The following is a 25,233-nucleotide window of genomic DNA, read 5'->3' on the forward strand; positions in this document are numbered from 1 at the left end:
TTCGTCTTTTTGACGGAAACGACAGGGAGGATGTCGCTTTTCCCACCTGGCCCCCAGATTCTGGAACTCTCTCCCCCTGGCACTCAGAGCTTGTAACAACCTTCTGAGTTTCAGGAAAGCCTTGAAAACAAGGCTGTTTGAGCAAGCATATGTCTAGGAACTCTGCCACAACAGTCTTCATTTCCAGCGCCATGAAAGCTACGGGTGTCCGGCGCTTTACAGCTGGTTACTAACATAACATAAGGGAGTCATACATAGCGGAGGATTGGGAATTGCTCCTGTAACTCATGTATTTCATGTAACTATGCTCCAGTAACTGATGTAACTTTGTAACTATGCGTTGAAACAATTGTACTTCCTCATGTAAAGCGCTCTGATACCTCCGGGTCTAGCCAGAGCTATATAAAACTTTTCAAATAAAATAAATAAATACCTCCTGTAAGCTAATACAATAAATGCTGAGGCAAACACTTACATATAAATCTAAGTATACATTTTCTTATCATTCAACTTAGGAGCTAAATAATGAACCTAGGGACAGCAGTGAGAACAAGAAGGAAAGAACTACATGTAAATGAAAGGACACGTTCTTTGGGGAAGCATTCCCAAACCCACCTCCACTGTAAGCCAGACACTAGCCCCCACATCCCAGTCATCACCTGGCGCCCTCTAAAAACCAACAGAGTAGCCACCCCTAGAGAAGCGGGATGAGGGCAGCCCTGTAGTCGCACACTATTTAGGAGGAGAAGAAAAAATATACAATTGGAAGTATATTAGCCCATAGGACCTCTTGTTACATCCACCCGGTCGGGTCAATACAAGGGAATAACTTACTTCATCAAAGGTCTCCGCTTGTGGATACATCTGATTTTGTATCTCTGTTCTCATCCGAATGCTGCCGCCTATAGCGGCAGCTCGGGTATTTGTGTAATAACAACAGGCATTCTGGGCAGTGTAGTCCTCAAGCGTCTCCCAATATGGTCTATTAAGACTCATATGTGTACAATGCTACTAGACTTAGTGTGGAGTCGTAAAAACACACATTATGGCTGTTAGCATGGTGCCTCCTAAGAATAATGGAGTGCGCCCCATGTCCCTCATCTTGAACATTTCTTCCTTAATGTTGGCTCACAAGTTATCTGACCGCTACCAAGTGTTGGTTTTTATAGGCTTGCTATCTTCATACCGTAAACACATGACAGGGTGAAAGACTCCAGTTGCCCTCGTGCACAGTGCCCGTTTGTGCCTGCCTTTAATATTTCCAGTACACTTCAACATCGCAGACCGCATTGCAGACGCTTGCCTAGCCCCATTTTTTATAATAAATGTGTGGGTACTTGTTTCGCATCCTGACAATGTGGAGGTGTATCCCTTCCTTTTCATAGTGGCATGGTTTCATGCAAATAAGAGAATATTTTTGCTGGTTCCCCATGGGAGTGCATGTGTTTACTAGATATCTCCCGATATGTTCTTCTCTTCCCACCCACAGCGCACCAAGTTCCTCACCCTTGTTCCGCTGTCCTGCCCCTCTTGCTCTCTACGTTGTTGTCTCTTGCATGAATCTTTCTCCCTCTTCCCTCACTATGTGTTGCTTCATCCTCTGGCCCCTCCCCACCCATTGTTTCTATCCCATGCTCCATGTTATTGTCTCTCGCCGGAGGGCTGTTTCTCCCCCAGGCCTCACATCTAACCACCCACCCTCTCTGCATTACCATTTTCCTCCCCCCCCCATCCCCCACAATGCTGTGGCCACTATTTCCCTGCTCACCCTCCCTCTCTTGCCACTGTTGTTTAGTGTCTGCCCACCCTCCTGCTTTGCCTCCATTGCTGTTGTTGCTTTAATCCTGCCCACCCTTCCTCAGTTTTCTTCTGTCTCTTAGTGTCCGCCCGTCCCACCTTCCCTCCATTAATAATAATAATAATAATAATAAAGTAACTTATAAAGCGCTGTGCTACTTCGATGGAAGTGTCTCAGCGCTACGGTTTCACTTCCAAAGACCAGATCAGATTAATCCCAAGGTACTATATAGATCTAAAAAGCCAGGTTTTAAGCTTCTTTCGGAAATGTGGCTCTGGTTTTTCCTGCCTAAGCCAAAGCCACATCCTCCAATACAAGTTATTTTAATGCTGGGAATACAGGCCAATGAGGCCCCATCAGTTCTCAATTCTCTTCTTGGGGTATAAGATGTAATTAAAGGATGCAGATACCTAGGACCTTTGCTATTGAGGATGCAATGACAGTAGCACATGGCTTCGAAGGACATCCTTTCTTTCAAGGGAAGCCAGTGCAACTTTGCAAGAGCGAGGGCTATAGGGGAACATCTGGGCAGATTTAGCAGCAGCCGTGCTGCTGCGGTCTGCATGCATTGAAGCTTCATACATCATGACTGCAAGACCCCCAGATATAGAACATTGCAGTAATCCAGTCTAGACATAATCCGAGACTGGACCACTGTCTTCCTGGCTGCCTCCGGCAGAAAACCACAGATTTATTTCAAGGTTTTAAGGATCCCAGAGCATTGCCCCACTAGGCTAATGATTTGGCTGTCAAATGATAATGTTGAGTCAAACCAGAAACCTAGATTTTTAACTTTAGATTGAGGCACAGGTAGAGGAGCCAAGGGAATCGGGCCACCAGGCCGATGACCAATTCGAAAGCTGCTTGCTAATGATGAGGAGTTCAGTCTTCCCAACCTTTACATTGAGACAGCTGAGGCCCATCCACTCAGCCACCTCCATCATGAAAGATGTAAGCAGAACAGCAGTATTGGCTGCATCCTGAGAAAGAGTGATTATCATCTGCGTATCATCAGCGTACGACATGATGTTAAAGCCTTAATAATCGATAATATCATCCAGGTGGCACATACCAGATTGAATAAGTGGGGCTCAGAGAAGAGCCCTGGGGCACCCCCTGCTGCAGTGAGAGAACCTACAAAGAAAATGTTTTTTGCGCCACCTAAAAGGTTTGATTCTGTAAGAAAAAGGCCAACCACAGCAGCGCCTTGCAACCAATTCCACTGCGCCACAGCCATTCAACAAGACACTGTGTCAAAGGTTGTGCTGAGCAAAAGCAGTGCTATAGTGTTTCCTCTGACGACAACCTGGCGGATGGATCCAGAGGTAAGCAGCAGTCCGTACTGTGCACTATATTGGGGGCGAAAGCCAGATTGAGTCTTATGAAGAAGATCCCTTCCTTCAATAAAGGAGAAGAGCTGTTGGTTCATGTATTTGTCCTCCACCTTAGAAACAAAGGGAAGCACTAAGATGGACCTAACGTTCTCTGGCTTGGTGGGGTCAAGTAGTGGCTTCTATGGTGGCATGTTTCCACAATTGAGGGACCTGACCCTCCTTGAAAAAGCTGTTAAGAAGATTGCATATCACAGGAGCTATGAAGGTCAAACCTCGCTCTAGAATGGTGGGTGCAGCGGGGTTGGAAGGGGTCCCTGATTTCAAATATGTCCATATTGGGAGCAGTCCCTCCTTTGTGGCCGGTTTAAAACTCAAGAGTGCATCACTATCCGCTGAAGATTCAAACCAGACCTTCAGACGGGAAGCATTTCTGACAGCCTCTGGGAAGGTTGCATAGGTTAATGCAACCTTGTCAGAGAAATGTTGCGCCGAGACATTGCAGAAGTCCCCATACTGCCTGGTTGCTGCTGAGACACAATGAAGAGAGGAGGCAAATTTTATTATCGAGAAGAGTTCCCGGGAGGAATTCTGTGCCATTTCTATTCGGCTTGCATAGAAGTTCCGTTGCAAAGTCCTGATATGTCTATGGTAATACTTCAGGGCTGTGCTATAATTGGCCTTGTCAGTGAGGTTGAAATCTTTGTTCCAGATGCATTCTGTACATTTGTAGTATTTTTTTCTAGACACCTAGCTTCTTATTGAACCAATCCCAAACATTGTTTGTGGGGATTTAATATAGGGAAATATTAAATGAATTTGAGTGTGGACATGTTAGTCTGTTATTTGGATTGAAAAGGATAGGGGGGGGATAGCAAAAGGTATGGTCTTGAACGTTTTTTTTTTTTTTAGCTCGTAACAATAGGGGGGAGGTGAAGGGGGAAGGGTTTAGAAAGGTTTGTTTGGGCAATCTAAATAGTAAAAGAGGTATGAGATGATACATGGAGGGGTAGCGGAGGGAAGAGTCTACAAAGGGTTATTTGGGGTCTCATATTAGTAGAATGGGGTTTGGGATGAGTGGGAGATCGGAGGTAGAGGATATGTTGAGAGAGGTATAGGGTGAGAAATGGGGTAGTAGAATGAAGTTTGAGATGAGCCCGAGAGTGGCGTTAGAGGATATATTGAGAAAGATAAAGGGTGAAATTTAGGGTAGTGCATTGGAGATGCTGAATTTATGTATTTATTTGTTAGGTGCACAAATCTTCCAGAGGGGATCTTTAGGTGCCTTTGCAGCAGGGAAGGTCACGATATAAGAAGAGAGATTCTCGAGTAAATAGCCATGTTTTTAGAGGTTTTTAAAAAATGGTAAAGTCAGGGCATGCTCAAATAGATAGGGGTAGCTGATTCCAGTGATGGTGGGGGGCTAAGAATAAGAAGGAACGGCTCCGCAACTTGGTCTTTCAAATGCGTTTGGGGTGTACAAGTAAGAAATCACTGGATCTGAGATGACGGGCCGGGTTGTATGGCTGCAGTTTATACCTGAGGTAGAGTGGGCCATTTCCATGAAGGGTCTTATAAACCAAACGAAGAAGTTTAAAAAGGGTGCGCTTTTTTGATCGGGAGCCAGTGGAGGGAGCTGAGAGGGTGGCAGGGGGAAGGTTCAGGACTAAAAGTGCAGCAGAGATATTCACCACCTGAAACCTAGCTAAGAGGCTATCATTGATTCCCACCAATAGGGCATTGCCATATTCAAGGCGACTTCTTATCAGGGCCTGAGCCAGAGATTTCCTGGCCTGAGTAGGGGTCCACTGAAAGACCTTCCTGAGCATTCACATGAGGCCAAAATAGGTTCCAGAGTCTGTTTTGACATGCTCACTCATAGAAAGATTGTCATCAATTAGAACTCCTAGGTTATTTACTATTTTTAGGAATGGGTGGAGGGCCCAACTTCAATGGTCACCAGTCGTCTGACAAGGCGGGATGAGCTTTCCCAAGCGGGAGGATCTCCGTTTTAGTCATGTTCAGTTGTAGAAAGTTTTTAGTCATCCATGTAGATATTCTCAATAGACATTTCTTAAATTTAGCTTTGGTCAGTGTTGGGTCATGGTCCATAATGATGACCAATTGTGTGTCATCGGCATAAGAGATGGTTTCAAACCCACATGACCTGATGAGTCTTGCCAGGGGGGCCACTTGCACATTAAACAGGGTGGGGTTCAGAATTGAGCCTTGTGGTACCCCTTTATCAAGGACTGCGGATGCTGATGAAAATTCGCCCAGCTGGACATAATTGGTATCTTCGGAGAGGAAGTTCTTCATCCATTCTAGAGCTTTACCCCTGATACCAATCTCTCCAAGTCTTTGCACTAAGATAGGATGGGAGATGGTATCAAAAGCAGCTGAAAGACCCAAAAGCACCAGCATGGCTGAAGATCCCTGGTATAAAGCCAGTTTGATGGTGTCTGTTAGCTCTAAGAAGGCCGCTTCAGTACTATGAGATGTACGGAAACCTGACTGCGAGGGGTCCAACAGGTGATTTGATTCCAGGTTTAACACCAGTTGGAAATTTACTAAGGACTCTAGAATTTTGGAAATAAAAGGAAACAGATAAATGGGTCTGTAGTTTACCATATTCTGCGGGTCTGCCATGGCTTTTTCAAGAAGGGGTTTGATACAGGCTGTCTTCCATTTGTGAGGAATAGTGGCCAACTGTAGGGAGAGGTTGCACAAATCTGTAATGGAGGTGAGCAAAACAGGAGACCGATTAGTGATCACATAAGTGGGGGCAGAAATAAGAAGCAAAGTAATAAATATAAAGATGGTATTTCTGTATGAGGAAGGTAATGTAAGTGGATTTAAGTTGTATTTAATAAACTCAGACTTTAAAGTGTTGCTGTACTTAAAGTAAATGTATTTGTCTTTATTAAAAAAAATTGTAAATCTATAGTGAAGCAATTGTAGATAAATAGTTATGATATAACATTTACTTAATTATGCAAACACTTATTTACATGTTAAACATAGAATAATATAACTATAAGTAATATGTACGTTTGTTAAGCAGAACGAACGAAAATCTATATATTTAAAAACATAATTACTGTACCCTTTTATACAAAGCAATACACATATGCACAGACCCTCTAGGATTTCGCTATTTGAAAAAACAAAATAGCGAAATCGTCCCTCTTGTAAAAAATCCTGCAATTTTTACAAAAGTTCCCGCAAAATATGTTATGGAGCATAAATCTCTAGTCTGTGCCTGGCTGACTAGGGTCGTATTCCAGGTTATGTAATATGACCTTAGTTGTGGAATACATTTATCAGGACAAAGGAATCTGAGAAATGATCAAGCGCTGCTTGAGAGAGAAAATCACACCCTTCACTGGGCCGTTTTTGTCCCTATGATGCAGTAAGTGGGACGAAGCTCGCATCTTTTGCTTATCTTCATCTGCCACTAATTAACTTCACCATGTGAAGTCTATGGTAAAGAAATGTAATGTGGCTGTCCTGTATGACAGTGTAGGGTTGTTGGGACTTTCAAGTCTACATCATAGTTTCTCACTGTATATGCACGCAAAACATAATTAAATGCATTTTCTTTCCGGGCCATTTTAAAATACTGGTCTTTTATTTTTGCAATACAATCTTGGATCTCATTGCAGATAATCTACACCTTGATCACTTGAGTACCCCGACGATGTCCCTCCCAGTAGATGTCTATAAGTCCAATATAGAACTGTGGGTCCTCATACTAACCCAGGTCTTCAATGCAGCTCTACAAGGAGTTACTCCCTCCTGCTCAGAGAGCATAGTTGTGCCCATTTTCAAAAAGGGAAACGGGGGAGGCAAAGTCTTCCCAGCCGATATCCCGCTTTTACTCGTCAGGAGAAATTATGGGCAGTATAATACTGGAAAGGCTTGAGATATGGGCACAGGATAACCAGTTACTGATAAATGTGGGAAGGGTATGCCCAGACTTGGGTCCTGTGCTCACTACGCCACTGGAGTCAAGCTATCCTGGCTGATGAAGGCTAATAGCCAGAAATTGGTCCTAGGATGCTTGATTCCGGTCCAGGTACGACAAGGCTGTTCAGTCTGGACTGTTCCCATGAGGCACAGGGTCAAGACTGATTTGCATATGGCCATGTCTGAACTGGGGTGGCTTGTTGAGCAAAATAGCGATGGATTAAATCCAGATCTGTGACTGGGGTGAATGTTTTGCCATTGTGCAACATTCCGTCCATCATCTTGTGTGTTTTACCAGTTACTGATGCCTAGTATGGGTTTAGATGGTACATTGGCACCATTGAACAGTGTATTAAACATAACCTAATTATAGGCAAATACACGCCAGACCGGGACATATTTGCCTCTGGTCTGTAGAGCTAACTAGCACTTTTGACATGACAAATCATGCAAAGCTATGGAAATCAATGATTGAGTTGGGCATCCCGGTCGACATAATCTCACACTTCATAGGTTTATGCCTGTTTGACAGCACACATTGGATATGGGGTGGGTGATCAATTTTTCCCCAGGTTTTAAGATTTTCAGAAGCATTAGGCAAGGCTGTGTCCTTGCCCCCGTCCTATATTTTTGCTATACATTAACTGGGTGGATTAAGTGTTATAGTAGCTAGTTGCTGATGCACCCAAGTTTGGCTCCCGACTCACCCTAGTGCTGCTATATGCTGATGACATGGTTATGATTTCCGGAACCGCAAACGATTTTCAATTTATCGAAGAATTTGCAGCATAGATGGAGCAAAAAAACTTGAAACTGTTTGATGGGACAAGAACTAGAGGAGGTTAAAAAAATCCTACTTTGGGACGCTTTTCTCTAATCTTGGTTCATGGGCCCCTCAATATAATACCGCAAAACTTAATACTGTCAGGTTAAGTGGGGCTTTGTTTAGGGTCTTTAGCAAAATCAGTGACAACCCGATTAGTGAATTAGCTCTACACAAGTAAATGCTTTCCCTCTGCCATATATGGATCTGCAGAGTAGGGCTCAACCAAGACTGGAATCTTGCAAACTCTGGAAAATCCATTTTGTATGTAGGCTCCCGGCTTTGCCCAGATCTGTAGCATCCCATGTTACCCATAGAGAACTAGACATGCCCTACCTTGAAGACATCTGTATTAATATGCTTACTTGTTGGCATAACATCCGAAACAAACCAGGGGCTACCTTTTCTAGAGACGTCCTACGCAACTGCATTACAACATGATATCATGGTTAACAAATCTTGATGATCCATTAAAGGAGCTCCACAACGAAGCATCTGTAACCAACCCTGCTAACATTCTACGTTATATCAAAATTGAAATAAAATGCATGTTTACTAACAACCTAATGGCAACCAGAGAAGCTAAAGAATTTCAGAAACACCGTGTGGCCAGATATAAGCTTGGACCCATTACTTGGGGTGTACAGGGATATCTGAAAATGATTACAAATCCCCGACAAAGATTTTACTCAACAAGATTGTGGCTGAGCACCCTCCATCACCTTGAAGCATTTCCAAAAGGGGATGGATGGACAAACAACTTACCAAAATGCCCTTGTGATGGGATGGCCATAGAGTCATCCATTCATCTCATGCTGTTTTATGGCTTACATCGAGACATTAGAAAGTCTGTTGTTGTTTTTACCTGAGAGATTTAAGTTTTATCAGGATGCTTTTAACTTTTATGCAATTTAGAGAATGAAGCGATCTGTAAAACTGTCTCTACTTTTATCACGTGCGCGATTAAAGAAATTCTTTAACCTTTCTTGGACAATATGAGATACGAATATGGCTAACTGAACACCATGATTCATATTTGAACGCTGAACATGACTGAGAACAGTGATTCACATGATTTCTCATTATCTTTGCTTTTATTTTACAACTGATATCTCTCTCTTTTTAATCAAAGCTGTTCCTGTATTATTGATTAGCATACATTTGCACAAAGCGCCTTTCTGCACTAGTATCTTCTTGCACCTTCTTATCGTTTTTATGATGTATTTTAAAAAGACGTATTTATTCAAATTTTTACCCAGTAATCTATTTGTATACGCTACAGTTCTTAAAAAGATTTGCTTTTATTGCATGTAATATTTTACTACTGTTATGGATTTTGAAAAAGAAGACTAAAGATTTAGTAGCCAACATGAGGAGAAAGATAACGGCTTACATGTGGGCAGTGACATTAGTCTCCTCTGGTAAGCCAATGACCTTTCACAGGAGTTGAGTTGCATGATTTCTATTAAATAATTTATAATAGTGAGCTATTCTCAAAGTAAAGATTTTTACCTCAAAACATTAGGACACCCTAGGATTCCACATTTGAATGAAAAATGATTTTCATAAATAAAACTTTAGAAATTAAGATTCAACCAAGGTTCTAACAAGGGTGGTCAAGCTTTCATTCACATAAGTACTTCGGGTTCTGGGTATCCACTATGCGGCAGGTCTGAAGACTATATCAGTTCATCGTATTCATTGTGTGCTTTTGTTCTGTAAAAGAGCATACATATTGTGTAAACCGCATAAGCCTTAATTTACCTCCACTTCCTCTTTCACACTGAATTGAGGCACAGACTGTTGGGGGCGGTGGGGACACCCGTGATCCCCTTTGTTTTGGTGCCATCCCCGGACCCCAGTCTGTTTTCTTTTATTGCCCTACCTTTTGGTGCCCTTTGGTAGTTTTCATCAGTGCCCTTGTTTGCCAATGTGTCTCTGAGTCCTCAATGCTCCACATCTCAATGACTCCCCCTGTCAGTCAGTCAGTCAAATTAACTTTATTCGATTTGGTTAAAATCATACAAAGGACATAAAAAGACATTATTATATACAAGTAAAATACAATTAAACAATTTCATTACAATCGAATTCATATGACATAGTATTACAATAAAAACAGTAGTCAATAAAAACAGTTTATACACACGGGATTACAAAGTTCTTACGTCTTCTTGATCTAACCGCTGCCACTAGAAAGTTTGCCATGGAGAATGTGATGCATATATTTCCCAAGGATTGTAAATAAATCATGGCTGGTCTCACCTGGGAGAAACCAGCTTCCCTTAAAACAGGTAACAGATGTTTTTTTCTCTGATCAGAGAAGAAATCACAAAACTTAATAAAGTGCATGGTGTCTTGAACTGAAAAATTGTCACAAGTACAAGGTGGTGCTAGCTCTGGTTTTATCTCCCCCTGTCCTTTTTACTAGGGGTGGGCGGAATTTGCGAAATTCACTTTCGCAAAGTATCGCAAAAATGTCAAAAATCTCCGCAAACACGCGGAAATATCGCGAAGACGCAGAAGTATTTTTTCCTCACCTGTTCGCGATATTTTCTGCATGATCACATTGAAAAATGTCTCGCCAACTTGCCCATGCGGTCGCCATCTTGTTTTCACGTGTCCAGCCTGCTCGCGATGCTTATTTCCTGTTCGGGGTCTCGTATGACGTGTTCGCGATCGCAAACTCACGCGGGATAGCGCGGCCAGCTACCAACAATCCAACATCTCATGGCACACGCGAATGGATAGGAAAACTCGTCGGCGAAACGCAGGGACCCTAAGTCGCTACCGCGCACGCGAGAACGCATTTTTAAAGCGCAAGCAAGAAAAAACTTCTGTTTCGCGGCAGATTGCGAAAGTTTTGACATTTTCGCGCTCTCCGCGGAACACGAAAATGTCAAATTATTTCCGCAATTCCGTGAGCGGAAAGAAATTTACCGCCCAGGCCTACTTTTTACCTGGTAATCTGGTGCCTGTGACAGTTCCACTCTCTGTGTTCTGCCTCTCCAGCTGCCGGGGAGAATGCCACAGTCTGTATTCTGCTGCCGGGGTCGTGGCCCTAAATTTGTCCGATTTTTGATTTAGCTTTCAAGATGGCCACTTCATAACAGAGCCGAGTCTCAGAGTAGGGAGTCAGGACCCCTGATGTTTCAGGATTATGGGTTCCATGTGGATGGTTCCTAAGCAGCACCCGCTAATGAGGGTGCATGAAAACTGCCCACCATTATTCCTGATAGATCTGATATGTTCAGGTCTAGTAACAAAATACCTAATAAAGACTTTCTGAGTTCATGTATGTGAATAGATTCATTATCCAGATCTGTATTGGGGTGAACGCATGACATTGTTCAGAATTCTGTCCATCAGTTGTTCTTTTTGCATTTGACCCAAGTGGGATGGGTATGCCCAGACGTGGGTCTTGTGCTCTCCATGCCACTGGAATCAAGCTAGTCTGGCTGATGGGGGGTGATATCCCGAAACCGGACCTAGAATGCTTATTTCCAATCCAGGGAGGACCTGGCCTGGCAGTTTGGGAAACAGGGTCAAGGCTGATTTGCACATGGAAGGGTCTAAATTAGAGTGGCGTGGGGAGCAAAAAAAATGGATTTAGTCCCAGATCTTTTATACATCTTCCCATCGATTTGTTCTTTTTATAATTGGGACCTCCAACATGTTGGAAAATCTATCCTCAAACTGTTTCCAATCTATGACGATTAAATTATGTTGTGATGCACAGGAAGTCTTACATGTTGTAGCTGTGGTATATGGGTATTCTGATTGGTATGTTCAGGTAAGAGATAAAACATGTTCATGATTTGTTTTTCAGAGCATACAGCACCACAATGGTACAACACAAGAAATGCTCTTTGCAAAAACACTGCAGATGTGTTCAGAAAAACAACCACTGGATGTCAGAGTTGCCAGAAATGCTTTGGAGCGTTCCCCTCTATAACCTCTGCATCCCAGGTAATGTGCATCTTCCTTTGAAATTTTATATCGAATTAATTTTCTCACAGAAACATCTGTTGAAGGCTGCTTTACTGATGCAAGAGTTTAACCTGACCATGTGGTTACTAACTAAGGCTGTCTGCACATTGTGAGTTCATAATGCAATGGCTAGCTAAGTCTTCCACACAACTGAATTAATATGAGATTTATCGGTATCTGTTGGGCTATTGAAAGAGTGAAAATGGAATACTTGCATGAATAAATTATTAATTTGATTGAAAAGCATCAAAACCTTTACTTAATTCTTAAAAAATGATTTATGATGCAGTTCTGTTATTCCTGAGCCTAGGAACCATCTTCACTGACACAAACTTTAGATTTTCAAATATGAGTTTACAGATAACCCCATATTTTATTTATTAATACAAAGGCTTGCAAGCAGGGTTCTTAAACAACCTGCTTTAACACTGCCTTCTTAAAGTTGGTTTTGCTCAATAATTTGTGTTTTCTCTAATACCATTGTTATTTTCTCAGAACATTATTGGTTCTTTTTACACAGAGTTCTTTATGTTAGGAATCATGTACAAACAACTATTGTAGACTGCATGGAAGAAGGATCGTCACAAATACAAATGTAGCATCATATTATTTTACATGTAACATCATGTTGTTTATTTCTCATGCAATAGTTTCTAACTCCAGCAACATAATTTCGTGGTGTACAGTGTGGAGGGAGACAAAAAAATGTATGAAGTGCTAACTGAAAGCATTTAGGACATCTACAGCAAACAAGTGAGAACAATTAAATACGGTGCTAAATGTTAGCTAAAGAACCAGTCACTCACAGAACCCATTTGTGGTGTTTGTAGCTGTTCTTCATTTCCAAGATCAATGTATGGGATGCTAACTTTGTAAAAGTAACTGTCAGACTCCCTTGAAGATTTGTCCGCACTTCCTCAACACCTAGGCGAAACTAGTGTTGCAGAGGAATCATAGACCCAACAATCCCTTGAGCCGATCCAGCCGCCAATGGATTATGTGATGATTGTTTGAACCAAAGAGGAGTGGGCCAGAACCAGCTAAATTAAAGTAATTAACTAATAAAAACAGAGAAACAGGTTGTTCTCTCTTTGGTGAAGAAACAAAGGTCAAAATCACTTCAATGCTCACCACTTGTTTCCTCCTCTCCTTCCTGAGTCTAGTTTGCCCCATCTCCTACCTGAATGACTCTGGTTGATCTGCCGAAACGGAGTTGCTGCTCTAGTCTAGTAGTTTGTTGTCACAAAAGCGGATCAGCGAATTTATATTTATTCTGCATGTCCAAAAGGAATTTATTGAAGTAAATGAATTGTCCACTTCTTTAAGCATTTTCCTGGATACTCTGAAAGCCACCTTTCGGGGAGGCCACATTAAATTTTATTATTACCAAAAATGAGGAGGATTAACCAGTAGCAGCTTCTCTTAGACAGTAGTTGTTTAACATCCAGCTTATTCACAAAGGATATATACGAGAACAATGGGCAGAAGCTTATGAGAAGGCTATTTGCTTACGGATGACAGAGTGGCCTTTTCTAATTAAAGCATCTGTTTTGAGAATAATGACAATATGGGATTGATTTTGGGCCCCCAGGTAAGAGAATGGCGGGCAGGCCCGTCTGCTCCTGTCAGCGACAGGAAGAGGCAGGGCAGGGCTACATCTTTTTGCCCATCTTGTAATATTTTCCCAAGTGGGTAAGCCCTCTCGATTTTGTTCTGCTTATTGTAGTGGCTAAGTGCTCCACCTACCACCAGGTTATTCTTTGTATCCCTAGACCTGGTGTCGAGCTCTGAGAACATAACAGGGGGAAGGAAAAAAAAATAAAAAAAGAGGAGACTAGCGGGACTGCCAGCTTATATGCTAATACGATTGGTGCTATTTGACCGTGACGCCACATCCCCAAGTTACCACTCTAGCCTGGCCTCCCTTAAATGTGTGATGGCCGTCTAAAATTAAGCTGTCGGCTTGGGTGGTGACAGTATCTTTTTCTTTGTTATATTATTATTTAAAGTTGAAAGTATTTGCTGTAGAATTGCGTAAGGGTGCTGTTAACGTGTGGGCTAGGTGCTGGAGTCGCATTAGATTGTAAAATGGGGAAACATACATGTCTCCCTAAATCAAAAACCACCAGTGCACCCGCATTCCCTCCAACCTCAATTGATAAAATGCTGCAGAGAGCTATACGGGTGGTTAATACAGAAATCGAGCTTACACCATACCTATGCACTCCAATGCCCGATCCACTTACCTTGCTAATTCCTTCTTAAATTCCTCCAGCAGATTCACCACCATCATTACCCCGAGATGTCCCAATTAGGAAAGCTGCCCGAAGAGATAGGAACACTACTAGTATTCCCAAGAATGGGAAACAAAAGCAAACGTCTGAGATAGGTCCTAAAAGAAAGAAACTGTGTGAGGATGTTGAAGTCACCAATGAGGAGGGTGAAGGGCAGGAACAAAATCAATATAAACTGTTTCCCTTGAGGAATATGCAAAATAAGCTAAAACTTAGCTTTAAGTCAAAAAGATAAAATCATGAACTAATGCGATCTTAAACATGAAGTACAACAAAATTTATTAAAGTAACAAGAATAAAAACAGTTTACATTTATGCATCATAGAATTCCTAAGCATAACAATTAAAATTTCAACTAATAATACAATCTATTGTGACCTGCACAATACAAAAGACAGACAGAAATTTGTAAAACATAAAAAATTGTAAAATACAAGTGGTACATTCAACGCTATAATTTCATCACACCCTTGTTGTATAGCCACAAATTTTATATAAACAGGGGAGGAAAGGGCTTGAATTGTACAGTGGTTGGGCGTCGACGCGTTTCGGTGGTTCTGGACGGAAATATGATCCACCTTTGTCAAGACTAAGGTTTGATGTCTGTCTTGTTTCAGGGTTTCGGGGTCTTTCACCAGAACGCTGAACGCCGACACCGTTCTGCCTTTGCCTTTGGAGCCTGCATTTGCCTACAGCAACGCCTCGCCGGACCCGCTTTGCGGGTCCCGCAGCGCGGCTAAAACCGCGGAAGCACCATCTTTAAGGGGGCAGTTTCTCAGTGACCGGCAGGGCTGCGAGCAACAGCAGGGACTCCGAGGACCAGGAGTCCCTGCGCGCCCCATTTGGACCAGCTGGGCTGCTCTCCCTGCCGGCCCCGCCCGCCCGCTCAGTGTCAAAAGCCTGCTCTACCTGAAAGCGAGTGGGTCTTTCACCAGAACGCTGAACGCCGACACCGTTCTGCCTTTGGAGCCTGCATTTGCCTACAGCAACGCCTCGCCGGACCCGCTTCGCGTGTCCCGCAGCGCGGGTAAAACCACGGAAGCACCATCTTTAAGGGGGCAGTTTCTTAGTGACCGGCAGGGCTGCGAGCAACAGCAGGGACTCCGAGGACCAGGAGTCCCTGCGCGCCCCATTTGGACCAGCTGGGCGGCTCTCCCTGCCGGCCCCGCCCGCCCGCTCACAGTGTCAAAAGCCTGCTCTACCTGAAAGCGAGTGGGTCTTTCACCAGAACGCTGAACGCCGACACCGTTCTGCCTTTGCCTTTGGAGCCTGCATTTGCCTACAGCAACGCCTCGCCGGACCCGCTTCGCGGGTCCCGCAGCGCGGCTAAAACCGCGGAAGCACCATCTTTAAGGGGGCAGTTTCTCAGTGACCGGCAGGGCTGCGAGCAACAGCAGGGACTCCGAGGACCAGGAGTCCCTGCGCGTCCCATTTGGACCAGCTGGGCTGCTCTCCCTGCCGGCCCTGCCCGCCCGCTCACAGTGTCAAAAGCCTGCTCTACCTGAAAGCGAGTGGGTCTTTCACCAGAACGCTGAACGCCGACACCGTTCTGCCTTTGCCTTTGGAGCCTGCATTTGCCTACAGCAACGCCTCGCCGGACCCGCTTCGCGGGTCCCGCAGCGCGGCTAAAACCGCGGAAGCACCATCTTTAAGGGGGCAGTTTCTCAGTGACCGGCAGGGCTGCGAGCAACAGCAGGGACTCCGAGGACCAGGAGTCCCTGCGCGCCCCATTAGGACCAGCTGGGCTGCTCTCCCTGCCGGCCCCGCCCAAGCGCCAATGTCATTAATAGTTGTTTAAAGTTAGACGTGATCCCGCTGCGCGGGAGCGTGCGGGAGTGCGCCTGGAGAAGCCCGGGACAAGGGCGGGCCCTCTGTGGCCAGAAGAGGCTAGGCTGGGCCAGAATCCCTGTTCGAATATCGGACCATCCAGGACCATTGGAGTAAGTTCACAGGGGTGTATTAGTATTGTATTGGCTACTATGTCTATTGAAATCCCAACACCGGAACTTGTCGGACCTGATAAGCCCGTGAGCCTGATCAATGGGAAATTAGACAATTATTTTAAGAAAACTGTTACGGACACCCCCAGTACTCCTACCTTGGCGGAACGTCGGGCTGAGCGTCGACGCTCGGTGGAAAGCCTGAAAAATAGACCATTAACTGATTCACCCGTTCTGATCATTTCTACTTTGGAGGGGGCCTTAACCGAGAATGTTTGTTCTCTTTACCAGGATAGTGTTCCATTAATATTTAGAGAGTATGCGCCCACGGATGACATTGGTCCCCAGGATACTGTGAATACCTCCATTAACCCTATTAATCCCAGCGTAACCAAGGCCACAATTATAACCGAGGCACTGATAACCCCTACTCCTAGGCAAATTAGACCCGTAAGGAATAGGGCAAAAAAAGTTACGCCTACTAAAATTTATGGCCCACCACCTAACAAAAAAAGGCGGAAAAGGGCCGACTTATCGAAGCGGAAAATCAATCATGCTGATTTTGGGACTAAAGTCAATGCTAACACAGGGGGAGAGCGGGTACTTGCATTGGATCAGGGAACCTTGGCCACACCTCCTATACATACAAGCTCTACGTCTAAAGCAGTGGAGGCTAGCTCTACATCTGACAACTCTTCCGCTGTTGTGACTCCACAAGAATCCCCAAACCATGTCTTAATCGATAGTATAGAGTCTATTATAAGGACTTACACTCTTGCTATTGTAGAAAGACTTAACAAAGTGGATGATAGGCTTGGGAAGATAGAGCGTGATATGGGTAGTAAGTTAGTATCCACTAAGGTATCATCAAAACCGGTTCTACAAACTACCATTATACCAACCCCAGCTATAACCCCTACACCTGCCCCGGTTCAGACCATGGACATGCCACAAACATCACATACCCCTAGAGAAATTATACCTAAAGCTACTTCTGTATTACCAAAAAGCAAACTCACACTGCCCCCTGTTGTAACTGCTAGTGGGCAGACGAAGAATATAGGACAAGCCACTGGAGACCAGAAGAAGGATAGGGGGAGTGGGAGGTCTACACGGGGCAACTACAGCAAGGGCCCCCTTCCAGAACTTCCACCGGAAGCAGTGCCTTTCGTGGTGGTTCTTACCGGGGTGCCAGAGCTAGAGGCGAACAAACGTGAGGGTTTTGCCCAATTGAAGAACAAAATTATGCATTGGTTGAGTATGTATAGACCCATTGCTAATAACATCAATGGCGAAATCGTCCATGTTCGTCGCCTCCCCTGGTTGGGGGGAAGACCCAAGGACCTCGAGGGCGACGTAGTGGTTATAAATTTCAGAGACCAGAATGCTGTCCATTTTATACTTAACTGGTCCTCTGATCACGATAGTAACCTTATCACCCCTCGCCCTCTTACATACTTCTATCCACGTTCAGTGGTGTTCCCGCCCCACCATCAATTCCCGCCAGCCCCTCCACCACCTTTACTCAGGCAAAAGTATCCAAACCCATACTGTCCACCCGGGTATAATAATGGATTTCCACTAATTGGTCATCATCCTGCAATAATAGCCGACCCGTACGGGTGGAATATTGTGGCCCCAAGATATAATTCCTCATCCCATAGGAGAATGGAACATCTCAAGCCTTTCACGCCCCTAGAGACCACCAATAGGTTTGACCTGTTTAGTGGCCTGGAGGATTGCGATTGAAGTCAGCTGGCCACGGGGGGGGGGGAGGGGGGTGAGGGAACATGTGGAAATGATGGGGGGGGGGAAGTGGACAGAGGTATGGAGGAGAGAGGTATTATTAAGGTTATTCCGTTATCTGGACATACTACTACTAGCTGCAATGAAGATAGTATTGGGCACTTTCAACGTAACCAGGACCCCTCTACCCCGGCTGTTGTTATTATAACCCCTATGGTCTCACCGACGAGTGGTATTATCCCCCGGTCACCGGATGACCTCCCGATCAGGGACGTATCCCCCTCCTATATGGGTCCCTCGTCCAACGAGGACGCAAGACCAACAGTGGGAGGTTACAAGCTGGGGAGTTGGAACATTGCCGGTTGGAATAACAAGGTGAACCGTCTAGGGTGGCTAGAATTTCTAACCCAATTTGATATCCTATGTCTCCAGGAGACATGGGCGACTGAAGATGTCCACCTTGATGGTTACGTTGCCTATAATTGTCCAGCCCAGGCCTCCAATATGGGTAGAGCCAGTGGAGGGTTGGTGATATTGCTGTCTGTTAGGCTGCCGGTGCGAGTGAAAACCCATCTGACTGTTTGCCTGCACTCGCAGCTGTTATGGTTGCAACATAGGAATGGGAGAAATGTCCTGGTAATAAATCATTATAACAATGTTTTTAACCATTTAAATACTGTTATAGTTGATGAACTTGATGTGGAGGTAGATAAGTTGTGTGGTCAAAATAGAGCGCCCTTTGAAATTCTGTGGGGAGGTGACTTTAACATCCATATGTGTCCCTTTGCCGGCACGAGGGTGTGTGGTTATGGTGGGGAGGATGGGGAAGATCAGGCCCATTTCCTACATTCGACCTATGGCGATTCTCTCAACACCCTCATGCTTAAATTGGATCTATGTATTATGATACCTGGCAAAGGTAAAGAGGGTAACCCGATACCTACCTTTATAGGCAGGAACTGTGCGACGGTTATTGATTACCTCATCGTCTCCACCAGTATTACTGCTTTGTGTACCACCCCCGAAATAGTAGACATAGCCCTTAGCGACCACAACTGCCTAACAATGTACCTATCCTTGTGGGGGGATAAGATAAAGGCGTCGTACGGTACAGTGTCTGACGTCATTCCACACAGACCAAACGGCCCCAGAATTAAATGGGGTAGGCACAATGAGGAACGCTTATTAAGTACTATAGTGTCAGCCTGTTTAGTTGAGGTAGAGTGCTGTCTTGAACCTGTTATAGATAGTGCTGATATATTAGCTAGTTTTGATACCATCAATAAAAATATTGCTAATATTTTAACTGGCACAAAACCTAAGGGCACCAGGGCCTCCTGTGGGTGGTTCAATAAGGAATGTACCAAATCCCTACAAAAATTAAAAGCTGCTCTTAATCGTAAACCCAGGCATAGGGAAGCAGTCAAGGCCCTGAGGAGGAACTATATAACTCACCTGAAGGCTAGAAAACAGGAACTAAAGGAAGAAGCCTGGGACAACCTGACTAAGGCCGTGGATCTTAGGGATACTAAGTTATTCTTGTCCACGGTCAATAGTCCTTTTCTTCAGAAGGATGATTTCCCGGTACTGTCTGCTCAGGTGAGCGAGGAACAGTGGGTGGCTCATTTTTCTAGTATTTTTAACCCCGAGGGATTAGATGTAGGGAGTGATAAGGATGCTGTGGGTGACACCCCCCTACCCCTTAATATTACAGTCACCGAGGTGGATGTAGCCATTCGGTGTAGTAAGGGGGGGAAGGCACCGGGCCCGACGGGGTACCTGTGGATCTTTACAAAGCAGATGTATCCCTTTGGAGCCCATTGCTGACTAAGGTGTTTAATGCAGCAGCAACGACTTCGGCCCCACAGGTGTGGGGGGGGTCTATCATTATCCCTATCTATAAAAAAGGAGCGAGAGGAGAGGCAAAAAATTATCGCCCCATCTCACTCCTTACTGCTTCCCTCAAAATCATGAGTAGGGTGTTATTGAGTCGCTTGGACGACTGGGTCGAAGAAAATGGTGTCCTTGCGGACTCACAGTTTGGATTCCGTAAGGGGTTAGGCACAATAGAACAGTGCATAAACCTGGACCTTATTATAGGCAAATATACACGCGCTAAGCAAGGCTCACTGTTCCTTTGCTTCGCGGACCTCTCCAGTGCCTTCGACTTGGTTGACCACGGGCTTCTGTGGACAACTTTACTGGATATGGGCGCCCCACAGGAAATCATTTACTTTCTGGCACAACTGTATAGGAAGTTATCGGCAAAGATACGGTATGGGCAACAGGGTGAGTGTTCGGCTAATATCCCTGTAGGCTCTGGTATCAGGCATGGATGTGTCCTTGCCCCCCTCCTTTTCTCCCTTTTTATCACCGCCATTGAGTCTGAATTACGTGCTGTTAATGCTGATGCACCGACTGCTGACTGCATATCTATTCCGGTATTGCTTTATGCCGACGACACGGTCCTACTCTCTAGAACCCCTGTCGGGCTTCAGAAACTCATGGATAAATTTGTGGATTTTATGAAAGGGAGAAAATTAAAAATTAACAATTCAAAACTTTTATTATGGCCTGTGGTAAGAAAGTCAAGAAATTAAGACCTTTTACAGTTATGGATCAATCAATACAAGTGGTTGACAAATTTTGTTACTTAGGCATCACTTTTAATAATGGGGGCATATGGGCTCCCGAAGTGACTAATGTAAGAGCTAAAATGGGCAAGTGTGCCTTTGGCATTTTTAAGTTTACATCTAAGCTAGGCTCTAGGCCATGGGTACTCATAAACTTTCTCTCGGGGGCCAAATTGAAAGTGTGGTTTGTGGCCGAGGGCCGCACCAGTGGGGCGGGGTCAGTGGGGGCGGGGCTAGAAGGGGGAAAAAAAAATCGCTGCTGTTTCAAAACATTACTAGACAATGCTGTATTTCCAAAGCAGTTGTAACTACATGGAGCACATGTTTATAACATAGCAATCTTAAGAGGGATTGCATGGTAATTTGCAGTAACAGGGTGATGGAAATCAAGCTGGTCTTGGAGATGGAGGCAGATGTGGTTATAGAGCTGCTGCTAGCCAAATCCAAGTGGCGAAGACTCAAACAGAGAAGAGGCTTTGGGGCGAGAAGACGCTGCGGTGGATGAGAAGGAGCATTAAAGCAGAAATGGAAAGACATAGGACACGCCCCTTTCAGAGGCCCTTTTGGTTTTTTTCATCCCCCTTAAAGCCCTGAACTTGAGTACAAGACACAACACACACGACTTCCAAGTAAACAATACTCACCATACATCACCTATGCTTGCTCACATTAATGCTAACAAACAGGTCCTCTGGCAAACACGGGTGTAAGAATGCAGTTTGTTGTTCTAGAAAAGATCATGCCACAGACAGTTTTGGATGGCTCATGACAACAGACATTTTCACTCTGCAACATTTGCAGTCACTTCTTGCATTTTGGTAAAAACTTGCTGTTTTTCAGGGACAGAACATCAGTCACAGAAATACAAACCTTTTCAGATAACCGTCTTCTACATCAGCAGAGCTAAAGCAATTGTTTTGCAATGTAGCAGGGTTTTCAAAATGCATTTGCAGGGAAACAAAGGTAATGCGTCAATGTCCTTTTCATGTAAGGAATGAGGAAAGGAGTATTAACCGCTAAAAACGCCATATCTGTCCTCAATGATGATTTCAACATTTCAACATGAAAAAGAGTAGAAGTTAATCTAATATTCAGCTGCATATGGCAGGGGCAATAGAATGTTCCTCACTGCAGACATTGAACAACATAATATGCTCCTATTCTTAATGCTGTCTGCCATTGGAGGACATATCAGTCTGCTAATCATTTGGCAATTGGCGGGCATAGAAACACAAACAAACATATGCCCCTCAAACAGCAGAGCCAGTGCACATTGAGGATAACGAAGGTATGTGTGGCTTGACATTTATATTTAGGGAAAAACTAGCTGGCAAGCAACTGAGGGATGTCTCTCTACTGCCTTTTCACTGTTCTCTCTTCTTCCCTCTTCTTCATCTTTATCCACCTCTCGTATTCTCTCCTGTTCCCTTTTCTCTCAACTAATCACCTCTTTCACGTTCCCTCCCTTGCGCTCCTAATCCCTTCTTCTCTCCCTTATTCCTTTCTTCTCTATCATGTTCCCTCCCTTTCTCTGCTATTCCCTAATTACCTTTGGTGTTCCCTCATTTTTACTGTTTCCCCCTCCCACCTCGAGCTGTTTTCTCTTCACCCTTGCTTCTTCTCTATTCTCTTTGCATCCTTTATTTTCCCTCATTTTGTGTCTCCTGTTCTTTGCCAGGACAATTGTTCATATAGATCGCTATCGCATGCAAACACTGCGTGTGTGTCGTGCTCTGGCAGGCTGGGATGGGTTTAGCAGCGGCTGGGGACAGGATTCATGAAGCACTGTGTGTAGTAGAGTTTAAAACCGCTCCATATCTGCTGCGCTCGTTTCGTGTTGCGACTAGAAATAAATAGAAATGAAAAAGCAAAGGGGTCGTCAACAAACCTCCCCCTCACCCCCTCCCCAGACCCCACCTGCGGGAGGAAAGCAAAAGTGTGCTGAATCATGAAATTGAGTTTCACTTCACCTAGGGATGGCGTGAAAATCCAGCCATTCGTCTCCCGCCAACATTAAATATTTTACATTACAAACGCCCGGGACTTCTGGAACTAACTGCACATACAATTTGTGGCCGCTCGTGGACGGCAGCACGTGCCTTTCACCACAAGACTTTGCATTAACGCGGTGCTGGTTATCTCCTGGGCTCGGCGAACAACTTCAACAGACTTAGTGAGGGGTCAGGAGGCCAGCGAGGTGAGGCGCAGCCATCCGGCAAAGGAGGGCTTGCTTTTTACTTACAGATAACCCCCCATGATACATCCGCCACATGGTTGTATTTCAGTGCCCTCGACAGTATGACCTTTAGACATCAGAAGCAGGCATTCCTTCCCTCCAAGCCGGAAATGGGATGTTTCAGCAAATACATTTACAACTCAGTTATAACCCATAGTACTGCCCGCTGCAACTAAAGTGAAGTGAAGCTGAATTTAAGATTCTCCGGGGTTGCGGGCTGCGAGGACGTCGACTTCGTCACCACGGACACAGGCTTCTTAAAAGGTCCTTTAAAAGTCAGCTGTAACAGCGCTAGTTACAGCTGACTTTTAAAGGGTCTGTGCTTCGCGCCGTGTGTGACGTCTCTGAAGCTCAGGCCAATTGGAGGCAAGCATAAACAGAGAAGATGGTCGCAGGAGCAAACGTTGTGAATACGTATTAAATACGTATTCACTACGTTTGCTCCTGCGTTCGGCCATCTTCTCTGTTTACTTTACAGGTACATATGACTCTCATGGCAAAGAGGTCCGCGGGCCGCCAGTGAAGTCCAGGCGGGCTGCAACTGGCCCGCGGGCCGTACTATGAGTACCCCTGCTCTAGGCGGATATCCGACATGTTGTATTTATATCGCCATAAATGTGTTGCTTTGGCCCTCTATGGTTCAGGGGTATGGGGCCACTGTAATCACAAAATGCTCCAGGTGGAGGAAAATGTATTTGTTAAAAAGCTTCTTTGTTTACCACCCTCTGCCTCAACCAAGTTGATCCACCTTGAGGTTGGTCTGGAACACCTTTCAGATTTGATAAGTCTTAGACCACTTTTAGTATGGAGATCTATTTGGGTCAAGGAGCAGACAGGGTTTACAAAGAAGATCATCCTAGATTGTCTCCACATGGACAAATGTTCCCGTATCCCCTGGCTTAATTATATTATTTGTGTATTTAAGGATGTCTTCAAATTGCATGTTCGTGATAACCCACTTGGTGTTATAGACATCCCTAAGAAAGAACTTAAATACGTTTTATGAGGGCCAGTACTCTAAAGCGTAATGCTGTGACTTCTCTGTACCCTACACATGTCTTTTATGATAAGTACAATATGTTGGGACCGGGCTTTGCAGGATACCTTAAAATGGTTACCATTGGTTCTCACCAATATGTTTTGACAAGACTGCGAATGGGGACCGTTCATTTGCTTGTTGCGTGTCCGCATGTTAAGACTCACACTATTGCCCCTTGCCCATGTGATGGGACTTCAAAGCAATGTCCGGAGCATTTTTTATTGATTTGCCCATTTTACCTTCATCTTCGTAAAATCTATTTGAAACCACTTTTTAAAAAATATAATGTATCCACTGTTGAATCTATGAGGCTTTTATTTGGACTTGATTCGCAGGACATTTGTTTTTTTACTGCTGTTTTTATTCTAAAATCGGTATATCTGAGGAAAAATATGTCCTTTCTTACATGAGTATTTATAAATTAGCCGTATTTTATATGTATTTTATTGTATCATGCATGTATGTACTTTTATGATTATTGTAAACAAATAATCGAATAAAGTTTTTGAATTGAATTGAATGGCATGGATCCCCCGATACTTGGCGTGGGGCAGGAATTGTCTCAATTTATAAAAAAGGTAGCCCCCTTCTTCCTACTAACCATAGGCCGATCAGTTTGATCGATGTTTCCCAAAAACTCTTTGCGCTGGTTCTTCTTGATCGCCTCCAGGTATGGATTGAAGAAGAGGAAATATTCAGGCCTTTCCAAGCCGGCTTCAGAAAAAACACCTCAACCATCGACCAGATATTTAGACTCCAACTCCTTTTCTGGGAAATGGTGGTAATAGAGGGTGACAGCCTCTATCTAATATTCGTAGATCTGAATTCGGCTTTTGATCTTGTACCCACATAGAAACTCTGGGATGTACTTAGAGACTTGGGGATTCCATCATACCTCCTAACCATTCTAGTGAGGCTCCACGCAGAACATTTCACGTAAGTAAGATTTGGGAAACCTAGTGAACTTACTCCCCACTTTCCTGTTAATAAAGGGGTACGTTGGGGTTTTGTGTTAGCGCCTACCCTATTCTGCCTATTTGTTAATGGTCTTATTGAACAAGTTCGAAAAGCTAAGGACAATGATGCCCCTAGGCTAGCATCGGGCAAGGTCCCAGCGCTGATGTTCGCTGATGACACCCTCCTACTTTCAAAGACACCTATGGGAATCGAGCGCATCCTAGATTGCTTTGATACCTTCTGTAAGACTCGGGGGCTGGAGATAAACACAACTAAGATTAAATATATGATGTTCAATCCTGTTAACACATCTCACCCTAATCCACATTTGAATGGCATCCCCCTAGACAGTGTTTGATTATTTAGGCATCACTCTGACCGAGCATCTAGATTAGGGCCCGCAGATGGCCAAAGCCAGCCTTAAGTTAGCACAGACAGTGGGAGGGCTCATGAAACAATATAGATCTTCATTATTTA

At 44.3% G+C, this 25,233-nt stretch overlaps 1 protein-coding gene across 1 annotated transcript in view; it reads left to right on the forward strand.

The window, feature by feature from the left end:
• PLCXD1 (phosphatidylinositol specific phospholipase C X domain containing 1) overlaps window positions 1–25,233 on the forward strand; it is a 168,885-nt gene that overhangs the window by 35,685 nt on the left and 107,967 nt on the right. The window contains exon 2 of the mRNA XM_086934204.1: window positions 11,751–11,890. Coding sequence (XP_086790330.1) covers window positions 11,751–11,890 — 140 coding nt within the window. The remainder of the gene's footprint in view (window positions 1–11,750; window positions 11,891–25,233) is intronic.

The sequence above is a fragment of the Lissotriton vulgaris genome, chromosome 8 (assembly GCF_964263255.1).
Source record: "Lissotriton vulgaris chromosome 8, aLisVul1.2, whole genome shotgun sequence".
In the NCBI taxonomy this organism is placed as follows: Eukaryota; Metazoa; Chordata; class Amphibia; order Caudata; family Salamandridae; genus Lissotriton; species Lissotriton vulgaris.